We start from the raw sequence: 22,674 nt of genomic DNA on the forward strand, positions 1-22,674 counted from the left end.
GTCGCATCATTAGGGAACGGCTGCTGAAAACTGGGGTACCTCAAATGGAGTGGCCTGCACTTTTTCCAGAGCTGTATCCCATTGAAAACCCATGGGATCAGCAGAGTCGCTGTGTAGAGGCTTGTAACTCTGTACCCCAGAACCTCAATGACCTGTGGGCCGCCCTTCAAGAACAGTAGGGTGCCATGCCTCAGCAGACGATAGGTCCACCTGTAAACAGCATGATTGATGCTCAAGGCCACATGACAAGTTTTTGAGACAATGACATTTTTTGTGGGGATATAAACACCACTGTTGTTAGATTTTATTTCAATAAATTGTTTGAGATGAGGAAATCACTACTGCATGCTTCTACTTTCATGATATAATATCCATGTAGCGTGAACATTTTACTTTTTCCATAAATTTCAACCGAAAGCATGCATCTATCCTATATATTCCTAACTTTTTGTGAGTAGTGTATATTAGCAAGGGTTTAGTGTACATAAATAAGCAGTGGCTAGTGCTCATTTGACATCAGTCCCACTGCTTTAACAACATCATACTGAGCTTTATTATCTGCTGGGAAGTGTAGCCATAAACTCATCTATTGTATGTGGGAGTAATTATACATAATCACATCCAGGAAGAAAGAGGAAAATGAGTCAGCAAATTAATATAGTGATAACCATAGTAACGGTGAGGACGTTAGCTTTCACTTTACATTGTTCAACTGATTGGTGTCTGTGGATTTCACATCAGCATGTAATTGAGGGCTTTCTGAATTAGCACAAGTAGCTTTCATACCAGAAAAACTGTCTAAAAATGGACTGTATTGTCCATAGTAACCAACCAGAGCATAGCTATTATTTTTTTAAACTGCTGAAAAGATAAAAGTTCAATTAAGATCAATGTAAACTGGCCTTAGAGCCGTGTGCATGAAACAGTTCATTCTAGTCTTTGCTTACGTCTGCCTCCTAGATACTAAGCAAATTTTGACATATGGGACATTTAGAAAAACTCTGCAGTCATAAAGTGTCCATCTTCACTACTCTCACTTCTGACAAACTATGCTATGCCAACAGCTTATGTGTGTGAGCCTGTATGTGCCTGCACTATTAAAACCTATCTGTAATTTATTCAGACTGATCTCAAAGTAAGATTATACAGTGGGATGCGAAAGTTTGGGCAACCTTGTTAATCGTCATGATTTTCCTGTATAAATCGTTGGTTGTTACGATAAAAAATGTCAGTTAAATATATCATATAGGAGACACGCACAGTGATATTTGAGAAGTGAAATTAAGTTTATTGGATTTACAGAAAGTGTGCTATAATTATTTAAACAAAATTAGGCAGGTGCATAAATTTGGGCACCACAAAAAAGAAATGAAATGAATATTTAGTAGATCCTCCTTTTGCAGAAATTAAAGCCTCTAAACTCTTCCTGTAGGTTCCAATGAGAGTCTGGATTCTGGTTGAAGGTATTTTGGACCATTCCTCTTTACAAAATAGCTTTAGTTCATTCAGGTTTGATGGTATCCGAGCATGGACAGCTCTCTTTAGGTCACACCACAGATTTTAAATTATATTCAGGTCTGGGGACTCAGATGGCCATTCCAGAACGTTGTACTTGTTCCTCTGCATAAATGCCTTAGTGGATTTTGAGCAGTGTTTAGGGTCGTTGTCTTGTTGAAAGATCCAGCCCTGGCGCAGCTTCAGCTTTGTCACTGATTCCTGGACATTGGTCTCCAGAATCGGCTGATACTGAGTGGAATCTATGCGTCCCTCAACTTTGACAAAATTCCCAGTCCCTGCACTGGCCACACAGCCCCACAGCATGATGGAACCACCACCATATTTTACTGTAGGTAGCAGGTGTTTTTCTCGGAATGCTGTGTTCTTTTTCCTCCATGCATAACGCCCCTCAATTTTAGTTTCATCAGTCCACAGCACCTTATTCCAAAATTAGGCTGGCTTGTCTAAATGTGCTTTAGCCCACCTCAAGCGTCACTTTTTGTGCTGTGGGCGGAGAAAAGGCTCGTCTCTGCATCATCGCATACAGCATCTCCTTGTGTAAAGTGCGCCGAATGGTTGAACGATGCACAGTGACTCCATCTGCAGCAAGATGATGTTGTAGGTCTTTGGTGCTGGTTTGTGGGTTGACTCTGACTGTTCTCACCATTCGTTGCTTCTGTCTATCCGAGATTTTTCTTGGTCTGCCACTTCGAGCCTTAACTTGAACTGAGCCTGTGGTCTTCCATTTCCTCAATATCTTCCTAAGGCCGAATGCACACGGCCGTGTTCCGCCAGTGCATTACTGTACTACGGCGGCAGCAGGAAGCGCACGGCGTCATAGCTACCAATGACGTCGTGCGCTCCTGCTCTGTCAAGGAATCCAGCCCAGCATACCACGGACCGCTCTCAGCCGCGGAACACGGCCGTGTGCATTCAGCCTAACTGTGGAAACAGACAGCTGGAATCTCTGAGACAGCTTTCTGTATCCTTCCCCTAAACCATGATGGTGAACAATCTTTGTCTTCAGGTCATTTGAGAGTTGTTTTGAGAGCCCCATGTTGCTACTCTTCAGAGAAAATTAAAAGAGGAGGGAAACTTACAATTGAAGGGACACTGACAGGCCCAATAACCATAATTAGCTGTACATATGCATGCACAGGTCTTCTAATGTGCATTAAAAACATATAAGTATCCCCCCTGCCCACATTATGAATACAGTAAACTCACGTTTTATAACCTGAAGTAATCGCTGTTCTTTCTGCCCAAGGGGCGGGGTTTCAGCTCCACTTGTGCCCAGCCAGCATCAGTGGAGCTGAAACCCCGCCCCTTGGGCAGAAAGAAAAGCGATTAGTTCAGGTTATAAAACGTGAGTTTACTGTATTCATAATGTGGGCAGGGGGGATACTTATATGTTTTTAATGCACATTAGAAGACCTGTGCATGGATATGTACAGCTAATTATGGTTATTGGGCCTGTCAGTGTCCCTTTAAATACTCTTTCTCATAATTGGATTCACCTGTGTATGTAGGTCAGGGGTCACTGAGCTTACCAAGCCAATTTGAGTTCAAATAATTAGTTCTAAAGGTTTTGGAATCAATAAAATGACAACAGTGCCCAAATATTTGCACCTGCCTAATTTTGCTTAAACAATTATAGCACACTTTCTGTAAATCCAATAAACTTAATTTTACTTCTCAAATATCACTGTGTGTGTCTCCTATATGATATATTTAACTGACATTTTTTATCGTAACAACCAACGATTTATACAGGAAAATCATGACGATTAACAAGATTCCCCAAACTTTCGCATCCCACTGTATAGAGCCACTTTAGTGTGTGCTCTGCTGGCTCACTATACTGTAACTGTATGTAGTAAACTGTAAAGGGGTTGCGCAGTGTCAGGATATTGATGACCTGTCCTCAGGAAAAGGTCATTAATATCAGATTGTCAGGGGCCTGACTCCTGGCACCCCCACCGATCAGCTGGTTGAAGAGACTATGGTGCTCCTGACAGCGCTGTGTCCTCTTTACTGTTTAACTGTAGTGGCGACTACAGCTGCTTGATCCGCTGAATGGGATGAGCAGCCGTAGTTACAGAACACTGCACTGCAGCTACAATCTAGACAGCGTGCACCCAGCTGATCTGATATTCATTGTCACTGGCAGTTTTGTGAGGTCTGACAGACGTTCTTCTCTACCTCTTGTATGACGTTCTTTGTTTTGGTTTCACTTTGTCATCTCCTTTCCTTCTGCCAGGTGTCACTTATTTAGACTAATCGTCTCCCTTTATATTCCCTCCCATACTGCCTCACTTTGCAGTTTATACTAGTTCCTGGATGAAGTGTTCACTGCTGGAGGCTGCTGCTGCTGTTTGCTCAGATAAGTCTTTTCCTTTATTGTGTTTCCTTGCTGGCTTGATTCTAGGTGACCCTGACTCCGTCCGTATTAAGTGCAGGGAGCCGGTGGTTGTATCCCCTCACTATTATAGGGTTTTCAGGTGTCGCAAAGTCTTAGGTACTTGGGCATGCAATAGTTTACCATTTAGACCCTTGCATATGCATAGCAGTCAGGGAGAGCTCTTAGGGTTTTATAGGGCTCACCTATATGCTCCATAGTTTGGGATCAAGCCAGTCAGTCGTTTATTTATAAGTTCCAGCTATCTGCAACTTCACCCGTGACATTCATGACCTATCAATATCATCACACTGCACAACCCCTTTAACTCTCCACACAACAAACCCTAACCCTAAGGCAAAGAAGTACATGGTATAATGTCCATAACTAGCCTTGATTCTGTCCCCAATTGGCATGGATAGCTAGTTAGCGACACTATCTACACTAATTAGATGCAATATCCATGCCAATTAGGGACAGTATCTAAACTAGTTAGGGACAGTATCCCTAATTATGTCTTTTTTCAACCGTATTAACTATGTAACCAATTAGGGATATTATCCATGGTACCTACCTACTTTAGTGTTCTTGTGTGGAGAATTAAAGTTTATTATGTAAAATTACAGTACACTGAGCAGATAGAGTACATGCTGTTTCAATTGTATTGATTATACTCTAACACAGGCATCCTCAAACTGCGGCCCTCCAGCTGTTGTAAAAATACAACTCCCAAAATGCCCTGCTGTAGGCTGATACCTGTAGGCTGTTCAGGCATGCTGGGAGTTGTAGTTTTGCAACAGCTGGAGGGCCGCAGTTTGAGGATGCCTGCTCTAACACTTTAGGGGGATACTATATCTCTTTATGGAGAGCACATAATGAGTCTTATAGGCCAGGAAACGTTCCTCTGGAATTCTGTGAAGAGATAATATAAATGAACTCTTAGCAAGCTCTGCCTCTGATGCCACCAGATGTAAGGCAGATATATTAAAAGTTGATGTTTGACCTTCTAAAAAGCCCTTGAGAAATGACTTGGATAATAAATAAGCCAGCATCTCATCTGCAGACAGCTGTTTTGGGGTGATTGCCCGTCATCAGCGCAGAGCAGAGAGTACTGGCTTAACTGGGTGAGAGACCTAAGCCAAGATTTTGGGGATACTATATCCCCTTATGGAGAGATCCTACTTAGCGTGAGGAGTCTTATAGGCCAGGCAACAGTCTTCTGGAATCCAAGTCATATCTCAAGGCCTGTTAAAATGGTCAAACATTGACTTATAGGATAGTTACCTTACATCTGATGGCATTAGAGGCAGTGCTTTCTAAGAGCTCATTTGTATACCTTCTTCACTGTATTACATTCACTATGTCAGCAGGCATTGTACTGTAACTCATCAAAACTAGCGCAAGTTAAGTGGTGAAGCTTCAATCTTACCGGCAGATGGCAGACTGACTGTATGCTGGTCCTTCTGTGGCAGTCAATGCTTGACCCACCTGTGTCTGCGTCAAACCAAGGGATAAACGTCGGATCTTAAAATCCTTAGCAAATTCACGGATTTCTTCCAAGTTTATGCCATCCTCGTCGTAGGTTCCAGAGTGTGTCTCTAAACATTGGAAAATAGTAATATTTCAAATGCGGTGCTGCTGCAAAGCCATACACTGTTCACCGTAGTTTATTGTGATGCTAATATGTATCCATATCAAACCATCCTCCCACCTCTGATCCCACTCACTTTTTGATCAGCTGCAACCTGGCTTTAGACCCAATCACTCCACTAAAACTGCCCTAACCAAAGTCGCCAGCGATCTGCTAACTTCCAAAGCTAAACATCACTATTCTGTGCTACTCTTCCTTGACCTGTCTTCTTCCTTTGATACAGTTGACCACTCTCTCATTACAAATCCTTTCTTCCCTTGGCATCAAAGATCTGTCCGTCTCGTAGATCTCCTCGTATCTCATTAACAGAACCTTCAGTGTTTCACATTCATACACCACCGCTCAACACTCTGTTGGTGTTCCTTAAGGCTCTGTCCTAGGTCCCCCACCTTTCTCCGTTTATAAATTTGGCCTGGGACAGCTCATTGAGTTCCATGGCTTGAAAGACTACCTCTATGCTCATGACACCCAAATCTACCTCTCTGGCTCAGATTTCACTTCCCTGCTATCCAGAATCCCAGCATTTATGTTGGGAATATCTTCATTCTTCTTCTCCCGCTTCCTAAAACTCAACATGTAGAAAACTTAATTAATTACCTTTCCCCCATGTCACTCAGCACCCCTACCTGACCTATTCATTACAGATAATAGCACAACGCCTTCTCCAGTGTCGCAGGTCCATTGCCTGAGGATAACATTTGATGCTGCCCTGTACTTTAAGCCACCTGCCACTTTCAACTAAAGAACATCTTTCATATTCACTCCTTTCTCACCCCTAAGTCAACAAAAATGCTGGTGCATGCACTCATCAATTCCTGCCTGGACTACTGCAACATTCTCCTCTGTGGACTCCCATCTAACACTCTTGCTCCCCTCTAATCTATTCTCAACTCTGCTGCCCAACTAATCCACCTTTCCCCTCGTTTCTCCATTGCATTCCCCCCCCCCCCCCCCCTGCCAATTTCTTCACTGGCTCCCTGTTGTCCAGCGAATTCAGTTTAAATTACTAACAACTATATAAGACCGTCCACAACCTGCTCCCTCCTTATATCTCTGACCTGCTTACTCGATACATCCCCACACATAATTTCCGATCCTCACAAGACCTACTTCTCTGTTCTCTTTTCATCTGTTCTTCACACAATCGACGACAAGATTTCTCACGTACCTCTGGAACTCACTACCTAAGTACATCAGACTCCCCCCAACATCCAAACCTTCAATTATTTGCTGCAGCAATTCAGGGGTTAATCACCAGGTATCTGATTTTTCTCACAGGAACTGCTTTGGGGCTATCAATCACAGCCACTCCATCTGCAAGTGATCACAGCAGCAGAACTGGTGCAACCATGCAATCAAAGTGCCTTAAAGTGGTCTTTCATCTATCATACAGCACGCACTGTACTGGGATAGAGATCGCCGGGTGCTCCATACCTGTACAGCGCATGCACCTAACAAGCCCCCACGAGACTTCAAGGTGAGGCTTGAGTACATCTTCACTGCCTGGGTCTGTTTGTGAGTGGTGGGGGCACTCGGAAGATGGGACCAAGACCATGATGTTCAACTGTCAAGCACATGTCTCCAGTGAGACTGTTTTATTGCAATGTATCTGATGACAGAACCCATTTAAAGCATGGTGCAGGGCAGGCAGGGGCTAAGTATGTACAGATGATTAGACCTAAATTATGTAGCATGCACTTTGGTAGATAATGTAGTGTACTTACTTGACACAAGCTGGCCTACAGTTGGGGGCTCTGGACAGCTGACATGGACTTGCGTAGAAGTAGATGTGTTGGCTGGAGAAGGATTTGTGACAACCACTGATGGCTGTGTTATAGTAGGAGCAGGTTGGATTTGCTGGACAGGCTGGATATGAGAAGAAAGAAAGGAAAACCTGTTCCTGGTCAAAGAACTCATGGGCTGAGATATTCACTAACGGAGTCGTCCCACCATAAGAACTTTAAGGCTAGGAAATAAGCATCTCATCAGTGGGGGTCGGACCACTGGGACTTCACCAATCACAAGAATGAGGTGGCAGAGTCCCTGAACTCAGTGGAGCAATGGACTCGCGTGTGCGCTGCCGTTCCATTCAACTGTGTGGGACTGCCGAAAAGAAGCCGGTTAAAGAGCTCAGCTATCTTCTGCAAGCCCATAAAGTCAAATGGAGCGGCAGCATGCATGCGTGGCTGGCTCTGGGGACTCTGGCTCCATTTCTATCAGATCCTTATCCCCTATCATGCGATAGGTGATTAGGTCTTACTGTAGGGCTTTTAAGAGGTTTCATAAAAAACTGCAGCCTTCTGCAGCCTACATTGCTCATATGGACTATTTTCAGTCACTTGTTGTGAGTGAATGGGAACATTCTGAGACATTGATTTGGCTGTTCCCAGCTAAATGATCACAGGTATGCTATCCGTATCCTCTCTGAGCAACCCTTCACATCTCTTCTGTCCTGAACTCTAGGATAATAAGTGGTTACTTACACTGACACCGATTATTGTCCTAGAATGCTTCCATTCACTGATAGCAAGCAGAGCCAATCAATTCCAATGGGATGTATCAAGTGTATCTATTTATTTTACAAATTAAAATCAGCTACTGATAATCTGCTTTTATTTTCTTATTGTAGCTTTTTTATTTTGCTTTCTGTACATGATTTTGGGGGCCATCTTATCTGCTGTTAACAGCATTCAGAGATTTCTATGAAGTCTCACTGATTTCTATGAGCAGATTTTGTGACTAATTAGGAGTCCCCTGTTATTTTTGAAGCCAGCTTCTTTACATAGTAACATAGTATATAAGGCCGAAAAAAGACAGCTGTCCATCCAGTTCGGCCTGTCATCCTGCAAGTTGATCCAGAGGAAGGCAAAAAAAAAACTGTGAGGTAGAAGCCAATTTCCCCCACTTAAGGGGAAAAAAAATTCTTCCCGACTCCAATCTCCAATCAGAAAAACTCAGTGGATCAGCGACCCCTCTCTAGTAGCTATAACCTGTAATATTATTACACTCCAGAAATACTTCTAGGCCCCTCTTGAACTCTTTTAGTGAACTCACCATCACCACCTCCTCAGGCAGAGAGTTCCAGAGTCTCACTGCTCTTACCGTAAAGAATCCTCTTCTATGTTTGTGTACAAACCTTCTTTCCTCCAGACGCAGAGGATGTCCCCTCGTCACAGTCACAGTCCTGGGGGATATATAGATTATGGGAGAGATCTCTGTACTGACTCCTGATATATTTATACATAGTAATTAGATCTCCCCTCAGTCGTCTTTTTTCTAAAGTGAATAACCCTAATGTTGATAATCTTTCAGGGTACTGTAGCTCCCCCATTCCAGTTATTCCTTTAGTTGCCCTTCTCTGAACCCTCTCCAGCTCTGCTATGTCTGCGTGTTCACAGGAGCCCAGAACTGTACACAGTACTCCATGTGTGGTCTGACTAGTCATTCGTAAAAATGGTAGGACTATGTTCTCATCACAGGCATATATGCCCCTTTTGATGCAACCCATTATCTTCTTGGCCTTGGCAGCAGCTGCCTGACACCGGTTTGTACAGCTTATTTGTTTGCTGTTTACTAAAATTCCTAGGTCCTTTTTCATGTCAGTGTTACCGTGTGTTTTACCATTTAGTATGTACGGGTGACTTGCATTATTACTTCCCATGTGCATAACCTTACATTTGCCACCAATCTATCCAGATCCATCTGTAGCAGTATACTGTCCTCTTCCGTGTCAATTACTTTACACAGTTTAGTGTCATCTGCAAAAACTGATATTTTACTGTGTAAGCCTTCTACAAGATCATTAATAAATATATTGAAGAGAATAGGGCCCAATACTGACCCCTGAGGTACTCCACTAGTGACAGTGACCCAATCTGAATGTGTACCGTTAATAACCACCCTCTGTTTTCTATCACTGAGCCAGTTACTTACCCACATACAGACGTTTTCTCCCAGTCCAAGCATTCTCATTTTATATACTAACCTTTTTTGGGGTACAGTGTCAAATGCTTTGGAGAAGTCCAGATACACGACATCCATTGATTCGCCGCTGTCAAGTCTAGAACTTACCTCCTCATAGAAACTGAATAAATTAGTTTGACATAACCGATCCCTCATGAAGCCATGCTGATATGGCGTTATTTGCTTATTTTCCTTGAGGTACTCCAAGATAGCATCTCTCAGAAAACCTTCAAACTGTTTACCCACGACAGGTGTTAAACTTACCGGCCTATCGTTTCCGGGCTGTGTTTTTTTTTACCCTTTTTGAATATTGGCACTACATTTGCTATGCACCAATCCTGTAGAACATTCCCTGTCAGTTTAGAGTCCTTAAATATCATAAATAAGGGTCTGGCTATGACATTACCTGGTCCTGGCGATTTGTCTATTTTAATATATTTAAGACGCCTCTGTACTTCATCCTGGGTCAGACAGGGCACTTTTAAATGGGAAGTAATTTTTACATTCTGCATTTCATCTGACAGTTTATTTTGATCAGTGAATACAGTGGAGAAAAAAATATTTAATAGCTTGGCTTTCTCCTCATTGCTCTCTGCAACTCCCCGCTCATTACCGTTCACATTTTGAAGTCAACGGGGGACCTTAAACAAGCTTGGCTGTTTTTAGCCATAAAATTAGACATAAGTATTTAATCCAGCTGTCTTTCTTTTGCAGATTATTTATTAAAAGTCGCACTGTTGATGAATTAGACTCGGCGTATTGCTGTTAGGCCTCTTTCACACGAACTATAGGGATTCTCTCGGGATGCGTTCAGTGAAAATCTTATGCAAGCAAGTTCAGAAGTTCAGTCACTTTTGTCTGCAATTGCGTTCAGTTTTTTCTGTGCGGGTGCAATGCGTCCTGATGCAGTTTTCACGCACGTTTACAAACATCATCTCCTAGCAACCATCAGTCAAAAACGCATTGCACCCGGACTGCATCTGGATGCAATACGTTTTTCACTGAAGCCCCATTCACTTCTATGGGGCCAGGGCTGCATGAAAAACGCGGAATATAGAACATGCTGCGATTCTCACGCAATGCAGAACTGATGCGTGAAAAAAAAAAAAATTATTAGTCAGGATTCAGTGTGGGTGCTATGCTTTCACTTCACGCATCACACCCGCACAGAAACCTCTTGTGAAAGGGGCCTTAGTCTGACCTCTGGTGGTTGTTTACATAGAAACATAGAATGTGTCGGCAGATAAGAACCATTTGGCCCATCTAGTCTGCCCAATATACTGAATACTATGGATAGCCCCTGGCCCTATCTTATGTGAAGGATGGCCTTATGCCTATCCCATGCATGCTTAAACTCCTTCACTGTATTTGCAGCTACCACTTCTGCAGGAAGGCTATTCCATGCATCCACTACTCTCTCAGTAAAGTAATACTTCCTGATATACTTTTAAACCTTTGCCCCTCTAATTTAAAACTATGTCCTCTTGTAGCAGTTTTTCTTCTTTTAAATATTCTCTCCTCTTTTACCTTGTTGATTCCCTTTATGTATTTAAAAGTTTCTATCATATCCCCTCTGTCTCGTCTTTCTTCCAAGCTATACATGTTAAGGTCCTTTAATCTTTCCTGGTAAGTTTTATCCTGCAAGCCATGTACTAGTTTAGTAGCTCTTCTCTGAACTCTCTCCAAAGTATCAATATCCTTCTGGAGATATGGTCTCCAGTACTGAGCACAATACTCCAAATGAGGTCTCACTAGTGCTCTGTAGAGCGGCATGAGCACCTCCCTCTTTCTACTGGTAATGCCTCTCCCTATACACCCAAGCATTCTGCTAGCATTTCCTGCTGCTCTATGACATTGTCTGCCTACCTTTAAGTCTTCTGAAATAATGACCCCAAAATCCCTTCCCTCAGATACTGAGGTTAGGACTGTATCACTGATTTTATATTCTGCTCTTGGGTTTTTACGCCCAGGTGCATTATCTTGCACTTATCAACATTAAATTTTAGTTGCCAGATTTTTTACCATTCCTCTAGTTTTCCTAAATCCTTTCCATTTGGTGTATCCCTCCAGGAACATCAACCCTGTTACAAATCTTTGTGTCATCAGCAAAAAGACACACCTTACCATCGTTTTTCCGTTAGACAGGTTCATATTCACTTAGACTGGTCTGATTTATTTGCACAGGAAAAAAGTTGCATCTTTGCAAAGAAAAGTCACGTGTCTCTCGGAAAATGAGCAGAAACTTTTAATGCAAAAAAAATAAATAAATTGCACTTTACCACTTAAAACAAACGAAGACAAGTACGACAGCCCTCGAGTGGAGTAGAAATTAGACTGGTTTTGTGAAAAAAAAGGCGCACCTACATAAATCGGTCGAAAAAATGTTGCAGACGTTAGAAAACTTTTGAATTACAGGTGAAACTCGAAAAATTTGAATATCGTGCAAAAGTCCATTTATTTCAGTAATGCAAATTAAAAGAAATTGCATTAATGCATCTTAAAATTTGAATTTTGTGAAAAGGTTCAATATTCTAGGCTCAAAGTGTCACACTCTAGTCAGCTAAATAATCCATATCCCTGAGCAAAGGGTACCTCAAAATTGAGACTTTGGGGTTTCATAAGCTATAAGCCATAATCATCCAAATTATAACAAATAAAGGCTTGAAATATCTCGCTTTGCATGTAATGAGTCTATCTCATATATTAGTTTCACCTTTTACGGTAAGGCTACTTTCACACTAGCGTTCGGGCGGATCCGTTCTGAACGGATCCGCCCATAATAATGCAGACGGAGGCTCCGTTCAGAACGGATCCGTCTGCATTATATTAGCTAAAAAAAGCTAAGTGTGAAAATAGCCTGGGACGGATCCGTCCAGACTTTCAATGTAAAGTCAATGGGGGACGGATCCGCTTGAAGATTGAGCCACATTGTGGCATCTTCAAACGGATCCGTCCCCATTGACTTACATTGTAAGTCTGGACGGATCCGCACGCCTCCGCACGGCCAGGCGGACACCCGAACGCTGCAAGCAGCGTTCAGCTGTCCGCCTGTCCGTGCGGAGGCGAGCGGAGCGGAGGCTGAACGCCGCCAGACTGATGCAGTCTGAGCGGATCCGCCTCCATTCAGACTGCATCAGGGCTGGACGGCTGCGTTCGGGTCCGCTCGTGAGCTCCTTCAAACGGAGCTCACGAACGGAAACCCGAACGCTAGTGTGAAAGCAGCCTAAGTTACATTACTGAAATAAATTAACTTTGCATGATATTCACATTTTTCGAGTTTCACCTGTAGTCTTGAAAATCAAAATAGGTGAATAAGCCGCAAAATCCTGCAAAACCGACGCTATTTTTAGACTAAAAACAGACGCAAACACTTTAGTAAATGTGCCACAATGATTTCTTGAGAAATATGACCAACCCTAAAAATAGGACAGGTCCCATGGATGCGCTTTTTAGTGCATCCGTGGGTTTCCGCTCTATATCTTGGGGATTCTGAACCCTTTCAAGTCAATTGGTCCACATTCCTGATACGAAATGCACAGGGACGGTGCCAGTATATTGCAGACCCACTGTTTGCGGTCCGCAATACAGGCATGGGGCACACACGCTTGTGTGTAGGAGTTGTCACATATTAATAACCCCTTTTTAGTCTATGACCAGATTGTGTAGATTGCAGATGTTTAGTATATTTGGCTGGACTACTGGATTGTTGCTGTCTCAATATTTCTGACTGTAATATCAGCAGTAATCTTTAATATGCACTTGCTATGATTGTTCTTGATTATGAAAATTATGCGCTCATACACTGTTAGGGTATGTTCAGACAGCTAATATCTGTTACTGATTCAACAGCGGAAAACCGGTGTATCCCACTGCTAAATCTACATTCAAAACTCCGCCAACAGTTTTCCCATTGACTTTAAAGGGAATGTGTAATAAAAAAAAATGAAGAAAACTGACTGCTCATAGTAAGCAATCAGATTCCACTACCGTATATTTCAAAAACATATATCATCTTGCAGTTTTCACAATGGCCATTAGGTCTAATACTTTGTCATGATTTCATATTCTGCACAGGTAACATCTCGGTAGTCATCATCTCCGCAGGCAGAATTACAATGACAAGTAACACCTATATAGATAACACAGGATCCAGCATTCTCAGTAGGGGATATCACAGCTTATCTGCTCCCTCCTGACCTCTGCACAAGTCACAGAGCGTGCCTAGAAAATATCCCATAGAAGTTGATGGGGGGCAACTCCTGTCCATTGTGTTTGTGGCCCATCTTTACATATTTCAGGCCTAGTGACCAGTGTAAAAAAATGCAGGATTATACAGGGGCGGACTGGGAACTAAAAGTGGCTGTGGAAAAAAAGGTAAAAGTTGCCCCATGTTGTAGGCGGGTCCAAACTGACACAAGGCGGGACAACAGAAGTAGGCAGGGCCAGCAACACATTAGTGCAGAGCAATATAGAAAATACTGCCACCTCCGCTCTCCGCCACAGTAATCAAATTTATCGCTGTCTCGAGGACATCAATACAGTTGAACTCAGGTGGACACCTGCGGCTGCTGACCAGGTGCGTAAGAGAGATTTGGATCATTATGAACCCAGCTGGCAGCCGTGAGGAGGGCTTGGGTGGTCCAAGCATCGGCCCACCAGTAAATTTCCCTGTAGGGTCTATGGCCAATCGGTATATCATTTTTCTTTAACGATAGTGACATGAAATATTAAAATAAAAATATGATTTAAACAAGGAGTCATTTTTTGATGACACATTCCCTTTAAAACCTCACCCACATTGCTGAAACTGTACAATGGTGTGGATTTACCACACGAAAGTCCGCAAAGAAAAATCTGCTGTGTATCCATCACGAGTGAATGTACCTGATCTATACTAACCTGTTCTGACATGTCCACATGCCTTACAGTTACTACTAGATTACTTGCATCCTCACATACAATATTACCTGTTGCTCTGTCTTAGCCGGTACGTCCTGGGATGCTTGCTTCCGTACTGCTGCTTGCTGGACGGCACTGCTAGCCAGAGTGGCAATTATCTGTCCTTGGGCGTTTAATAGAAGCTGGGGAGTTACAGCTTGCACAAAATTTGGGGCAGATATGGCAGCTGCCGCAGCACCTGCAGTGATCCCTGGTGAGTTCAACAACCATGGGAGTGCGCCAATAACCTATGACACAGATGAAAAAATTAATAGATGAGTGTCATATAATGTTAGAACCAATTAACACATTTTTTTGCACTGAGGGGGAGCATTACTGTGTGGGGACACTGAAGGGGAGAACTACTGTGTGTGGACACTGAAGGGGAGCACTATTGTGTGGGGGCACTAAGGAGGCATAACTACTGTGTGGGTGGGGGTTATATGGCGTGTGGGTGGTCTTGACTAGCCACAGGAGGGGTAAGGGTTGTTACAGGGAAGTTGCTTTGTGGATGGTGGGCCATTTAAAAATTTGCTTTGGGACCCAGTCTTTTCTAGTTATGATCTTGACAACAGTAATGGACCTACAGTAGTAGTCTATAAAACTTTAGGTGCACCAATAGCAGTAATTAGAGAACATATACCATATTAGAATTATTCCTACATAAACCAAAAACAACAACAAACTATACCATATGTTGCATTATTACTTTTAAGCCACACAATGATTCGTGCCTATGGTTATGATTACATGCACAAACCTACAAAACCCATACTCCAACATGGCGCCTACTCTAAGAAGGTGCCATCTTGGAGTATGGGTAATGGCTCCCTTTTGAACTATATTTGATTTGGTATAAACACTTGCAGATAATTTTATTAGGCTTCTGCACTTTATGATTAGTCTTTTATGTGCATAAGCAAATCTCTGTTTTACTTATAAGGATGGAGTAGAGTTAAGGCTACTTTCACACCTGCGCTACGTGCGGATCCGTCTGGTATCTGCACAGACGGATCCGCACCTATAAATGCAAACGATGGTATCCGTTCAGTATGGATCCGTCTGCATACACTTAGTCAAAAAAGTCTAAATTCTAACTGAAGTCAAACGGATCGGTCCTGACTTTACATTGAAAGTCAATGGGGGACCGATCCGTTTACAATTGCACCATATTTGTGTCATTGATCCGTTTGGGCCTGCTTGTGAGAGCCTTGAAACGGATCTCACAGGCGGACCCTGAAACGGCAGTGTGAAAGTAGCCTAACACTCCTGTTATCGAGATTTCTGAGTTGTGTTATCTAATCTAAGCAAACACCTTCAATGGCTTTTGTCTCAAGATAACGCGATGAGTTAAGAAATTTGAGTTAAGAGCTGGAGTGCTAACCCTGCTACATCTGTATGCATACAGCTAATATAGGTGTCCCTCTTCTTCCAATGATGTCACATTTTTTGTAAATCCCAATTTTTGTAAATTGCATGTGGTCTGGTAATTTTTATAGGTTTGTGTATCTACCATATTAGCACTAACCTTTGCAAACAAATTAATACAAAATGAACTGAAATAGTAAAAGTGACGGCAGTACTTGCCTGGCCCTGAGCATTGGTTATAATCTGGCTAGTGATGCCTTGTACTCCAGGAATAGCATTAGCAATAATGGGAGCAGCAGCCAGAGAGTTCAGTAACTGGGTTTGACCGCCTATTGATGCTGCGCTGATCTGGAAAAGTAAAACATGATAATAATAGAAGAAATAACACTAATTTTGACAAAAATCACATTTCTCTCACCTGGTAAAAATGCACACAGTGCAACGGCGCACGCGCAGTAAGCAATGGTTCACTGGCAGGGCCTCTTTAAAGGGGTTACTGGTTTGGTCATTTGGCTTGTTAAAGTGATTTTCCTATGAGCAACACTTATCACCTACCGACACGGTGGTAGATAAAGGTCTGATAATTTAGGGTTCCAACTGATTACAACAACAGGGTCCCTTGTGGATAGGTGATAAGAGAAAAAGGCCACTTTCACACGAGTATTATCAGAATCCATCCATAACCCTGCTCTGCAATATACAGATTCCGGATAAAATACCATCCAGATTATCATCAGTATTGCTTCAGTAATTCATCCGGATTTAATGCGTATTCCTTCCTTCCTGCATTCATTATGAACCTCCCATAGACTATAATGGGAGGATTTGGAAGCACAAAACTCGGACATGGTGCGGATTTCAAATACTGATGGAAATTATACGCCCATGTGAATAGCCCTATTCATTAACATTAGCAGCGGATTCTGGTAAACAAAATACGTGCCATATACAGACTGCAAATACATTTGGGTGAAAGAGACTAAAGTTATATCTGACAATTACCACTGGGAGCACTGGGATTTGTGTGGAGGATTGTGAAAAAAATAGTTGAAGGATCAGCTATAAGAATGGCAAGTTGCTCATTGTAAGGCATCATGCACAGGACCGTTGTTTGGACCCATTCACTTCAATGGGGCCGCAAAAGATGCGGACAGCACTCCGTGTGCTGTCCACATCCGTTGCTCTGTTCCGTGGTACGCAAAAAAATATATAACCTGTCCTATTCTTGTCCATTTTGCGGACAAGAATAGACAGTTATATCAATGGCTGTCTGTGTCATACCGCAAATTGCGGAACGCACACTAACGCCATCCGTGTTTTGCGGATCGGCAATTTGAGGCCTAAGTCAATGATATGTTTTCCTTGGATTGTGCTAACCATATGACTTCAAGCAGTAAACATGGCAACTGCAGCGACATTTACATAGGAGGAAATTAGGAAAATGTCACAACATATACATGTTTCAGCTGCACAATATAAATGTATGCCGATGATACAATGGTGTGTACGGTATTGAACACAGTAGATGACAGAGCGGTGGAAAATAAAGTTTAACACAGATAAATGTAAGGTTATGAATCTGGGAAGATAAAACGCATAGGAACACTACACAGTAAACAGACATAGAAAAGGACTAGATACTGAACTGTAGCAACCAGTGCCATGTATGGACCACAATACCATATAGTGACTGAATCAATGATCTCAGTAAGGGTACTTTTACACTTGCGTTGTGAAGATCCGGCAGGCAGTTCCATCGCCGGAACTGCCTGCCGGATCCAGAAATCCGTGTGTGGATCTGTCTAACAACACCGCAACAACAACATGCATTGAAACACCGGATCCGTCTCTCCGGTGTCATCCGGAAAAATGAATCCGGTATTAATTTATTCTGCATTTTTAAAGGTCTGTGCATGCGCAGACCAGAAAACAGGATCCGTTTGTTGGAACACTTGGTGCCGGATCCGGCATTATTGTATTTCAATGAAAAATAATGCTGGATCCGGAATTTAGATGGAGAAAATACTGCAGCATGCTGCGGTATTTTCTCCGGCCAAATACCGTAAGAGTGACTGAACTGAATACATCCTGATGCATACTGAACGGAATGCTCTCCATTCAGAATGCATTAGGATAAAACTGATCAGTTTTTTCCTGGTACTGAGCCCCTAGGATGGAACTCAATACCGGAAAAGAATAACACTAGTGTGAAAGTCCCCTAAATCTAGTACATTTAACACTATTGTTACTCTCAAGAAAGGTGTCCAGGTCCCTTTTAAACCCTTCCAAATAAAGGCTATGTACACCTTTGCGGGCAATATTTTTATTATTGCATTGTACTTATTTTGTGCTAAAAGTCATTTTATATATGATTGCATTTCACTCATTTTTGGCTAAAAATCATATTTTCAATTGGCCTTTAAAAATATTGAGCCATTCTGTCACAAAAGGGTTGTTTTTCTAACTGTGTGACTGGTATATAAATGCAATCATAAACAATAATTTGCAAAGGATGCTGGGCAGGTGGCTCACTGTGATTCGACACGACAGGTGCACAGGTTCAAAGAAGAACCCCCTGATTCTGATCAATGAAATATAGACTGGATGGAACCGGCACTCAAAACAATCGGATTTCACGTGGAAGTTGAATAAAAAATTTATTAAACAATCAACACTATATACTAGATGCACCAAAGTAAAATTCATATAAAATATATAAAAATATAATAAAAAGCATATATCTCAGTGTTAACCAAGCGAGTGGAGTATTCTTAAGGCACAGAGGTCTGAAGTGCTACGCACAGAGGGCTGCATCCGTGTCCCCCCAATTGGGTAGGCTATTGGATCACAGTCGTCCGTGACGGAGCTGCACAGAGCTTGTTGAATATTGTGCTTGGAATAGTCGCAGGTATTATTCACATATAAATTTCACATAAGCTTAAATGCATGTAGATAAAATCTTGTGCCACCGTATAGGGTAGAGAAAAGGTATTTAGAGGTGAGCTGAGTTCAATTATCCATCACCTATAGTGATCTCAATTTCTGAGTGAACTGGAGGTGAGAAAGTCACTAGTCCAGCACGTCTGATGTCGCCGTGCAATATACCGCCTTGCGTACAGCGGTTCAATATGGTTCCACTTGAGTTAATGTTACTCACTGTTTCCCGTGTAAATTCACTCGGTTAGGTCTGCGGGAGATTCTCTGTCGTGGCGTCCCACGCTTCAGTCTTTCCCCGCTATATTGGTGTCGGGTCCAGTTGTCAGTGTGGATCCCGTCTGCACTCTCGTAGGAGACCTATGTCAGCTGTTTCACTTGCGTGAATTGCACAGCGCTTCTTGGTCTTACGTGAGTAGGTGGATGAACTTTTAGTACATGGCCATGTACCGCTGCGATGGTTCTTTCACAGGTAATACGCCCAGACGCGTTTCGAGATATCTTATCTCTTCCTCAGTGGGTAAGACCTGTGAGCTCTGATATCGCTTTTTGTATGTTCTCATCTCAATTGGATAATTGGTTTCACCTGTCCCAAAGCTTGTGTGGGAAAATGGGGCCTTGCTTTTCGTTGACCTTTACTTTTCCATATGTTGTTTCTACCTAAACGCTCTCTTTCGGTGGCAATTTAGCGATACCTTTCTAATAGTGTTCAGTCTCTCTGTATACATATAGGCATATGTGTATCGATTGTACAATCGAATATGGGAGATATATATGACTACATAAAATTCATACAATCAAATAAAATACAATCAAGTAAAATACATAAAATAAGGATGTGTCAAAAAAGAGACACTTCTTAGTTATATTCATATAGAAGGCAGTATCTTATAATGCAAGGGAATGTTGTTGTATCAGCATTGTGTGGTAGATGATTGTACATCTACGTGTCTTACTATACTGGTATCCACAGTATTATCAAAGAGGATTTTGATCCTGAGTGGTGGATATCGATCTATATCCTCTTGAGGGCTGATTGATTCGATATTAGAATACTATTGTGATTTTATTTATCATTTTCAATTTATTTATAATTTTCAAAGGATGGTAGATCTGTTTCTCTTTCTTATATGTATCCTTCTCTATAATCTTTATTTCTCAGTTTTAATAAAATTTCTTTTTGCTATTGCGTTATTTTTCTTTTGTATTGCGTTTTTTTTAAAAATGTTCATGCGGTTTTTATTAGAGTGCGTTTTTTTATATAATTTATTATTATTTGTTTTTATATACAGAAGGTCCTATTTCCCTTCTAGTAGAGAGATTTTTGGCTCAATCGGAAATATAATATTTCATTTTGCCATATATGGAGAATCATTACTCCCTTTTGAATAGTCAGTTTTCATTTTCCGTCCATACTGCTGTGGATGAATTTATATTTTATGTTCAATTTTGTTTTCCTCCGGTATTTTATTTAAGACTTATAATTTAGATGAAGCCAAAAATTTCCAAATCAGAATTTAACCCTGCAGGGAGAAGGCTGCCAAAATCATAAATCCTTCTGGACTCAGCCCGTGACATTCTCATGATGTGGTTACCTCCTCTCCAGTGTATGTCCACCTTTTCCAGGGCCACAAAAGAGAAACCCTTGGGGTCACTGTTATGCACCATTTTAAAGTGCTTGGATAGAGAATGGTTTTCATATCCTTTTCTGATATTGTTTAGATGTTCTGTGATCCTCACTCGCAGGGGTCTCTTAGTTCTGCCAATATATTGTTTTTGGCAGGGGCACTGGAAAAGGTAGACAACACTGGAGGAGTCACAAGTCAAACAGCCCTTAATGTCTAACGCGAATTGGTTCTGAGTGGATTGTACCCTACTTATCTTTTTTGGGAATGTTGAGTGTTTACACCCCGAACACCTCCCACATCTGTAGAACCCATTCATCTTCAGCCATTTTTGAAGTGTAGGTGCATCTTTTTTCTTGTGATTGGTTATTGAGGGTGCTATTTTTAAACCTAAGTTTGGTGCTTTAGTGAAAGTGATTAATGGGGAAGTGTGTAACATAGGTCCAATGACCTTGTCTCTTAATAGGAAGTGCCAGTGTTGGTTTATAATGTGTCGTATTTGTTTGGATTGTGAACTATAAGGTAGGATTAGTCTCAATTCGCCTTCCTTATTTGTGTTTTTGTGCATGTTTGGCTGAAAAAAGGTTTCTCTCTCTGTTTCTCTTATTTTTTCCAGAGCATCTATCAGAACTTTTTCGGGGTAGCCCTTACATTCAAATTCTTGTTTCATTTTTAGGGCCTCCATTTCGAAATCCGCTTCCTCTGTACAGTTTCGCTTAATACGGTATTAAGCGAAACTGTACAGAGGAAGCGGAATTCGAAATGGAGGCCCTAAAAATGAAACAAGAATTTGAATGTAAGGGCTACCCCGAAAAAGTTCTGATAGATGCTCTGGAAAAAATAAGAGAAACAGAGAGAGAAACCTTTTTTCAGCCAAACATGCACAAAAACACAAATAAGGAAGGCGAATTGAGACTAATCCTACCTTATAGTTCACAATCCAAACAAATACGACACATTATAAACCAACACTGGCACTTCCTATTAAGAGACAAGGTCATTGGACCTATGTTACACACTTCCCCATTAATCACTTTCACTAAAGCACCAAACTTAGGTTTAAAAATAGCACCCTCAATAACCAATCACAAGAAAAAAGATGCACCTACACTTCAAAAATGGCTGAAGATGAATGGGTTCTACAGATGTGGGAGGTGTTCGGGGTGTAAACACTCAACATTCCCAAAAAAGATAAGTAGGGTACAATCCACTCAGAACCAATTCGCGTTAGACATTAAGGGCTGTTTGACTTGTGACTCCTCCAGTGTTGTCTACCTTTTCCAGTGCCCCTGCCAAAAACAATATATTGGCAGAACTAAGAGACCCCTGCGAGTGAGGATCACAGAACATCTAAACAATATCAGAAAAGGATATGAAAACCATTCTCTATCCAAGCACTTTAAAATGGTGCATAACAGTGACCCCAAGGGTTTCTCTTTTGTGGCCCTGGAAAAGGTGGACATACACTGGAGAGGAGGTAACCACATCATGAGAATGTCACGGGCTGAGTCCAGAAGGATTTATGATTTTGGCAGCCTTCTCCCTGCAGGGTTAAATTCTGATTTGGAAATTTTTGGCTTCATCTAAATTATAAGTCTTAAATAAAATACCGGAGGAAAACAAAATTGAACATAAAATATAAATTCATCCACAGCAGTATGGACGGAAAATAAAAACTGACTATTCAAAAGGGAGTAATGATTCTCCATATATGGCAAAATGAAATATTATATTTCCGATTGAGCCAAAAATCTCTCTACTAGAAGGGAAATAGGACCTTCTGTATATAAAAACAAATAATAATAAATTATATAAAAAAACGCACTCTAATAAAAACCGCATGAACATTTTTAAAAAAAACGCAATACAAAAGAAAAATAACGCAATAGCAAAAAGAAATTTTATTAAAACTGAGAAATAAAGATTATAGAGAAGGATACATATAAGAAAGAGAAACAGATCTACCATCCTTTGAAAATTATAAATAAATTGAAAATGATAAATAAAATCACAATAGTATTCTAATATCGAATCAATCAGCCCTCAAGAGGATATAGATCGATATCCACCACTCAGGATCAAAATCCTCTTTGATAATACTGTGGATACCAGTATAGTAAGACACGTAGATGTACAATCATCTACCACACAATGCTGATACAACAACATTCCCTTGCATTATAAGATACTGCCTTCTATATGAATATAACTAAGAAGTGTCTCTTTTTTGACACATCCTTATTTTATGTATTTTACTTGATTGTATTTTATTTGATTGTATGAATTTTATGTAGTCATAT

General features: G+C 41.4%; 1 protein-coding gene across 1 annotated transcript in view; it reads right to left on the minus strand.

Moving 5' to 3' along the window:
* The window catches only part of POU6F1 (POU class 6 homeobox 1), a 105,621-nt gene that overhangs the window by 25,243 nt on the left and 57,704 nt on the right, over nt 1-22,674 (minus strand). The window contains exons 8-11 of the mRNA XM_044286452.1: nt 16,035-16,163; nt 14,477-14,695; nt 7,271-7,412; nt 5,325-5,493 (exon numbers count right to left, since the gene is read on the minus strand). Of these exons, the coding sequence (XP_044142387.1) occupies nt 5,325-5,493; nt 7,271-7,412; nt 14,477-14,695; nt 16,035-16,163 (659 nt within the window). The remainder of the gene's footprint in view (nt 1-5,324; nt 5,494-7,270; nt 7,413-14,476; nt 14,696-16,034; nt 16,164-22,674) is intronic.

This window comes from Bufo gargarizans, chromosome 3, assembly GCF_014858855.1.
Source record: "Bufo gargarizans isolate SCDJY-AF-19 chromosome 3, ASM1485885v1, whole genome shotgun sequence".
NCBI lineage: Eukaryota > Metazoa > Chordata > Amphibia > Anura > Bufonidae > Bufo > Bufo gargarizans.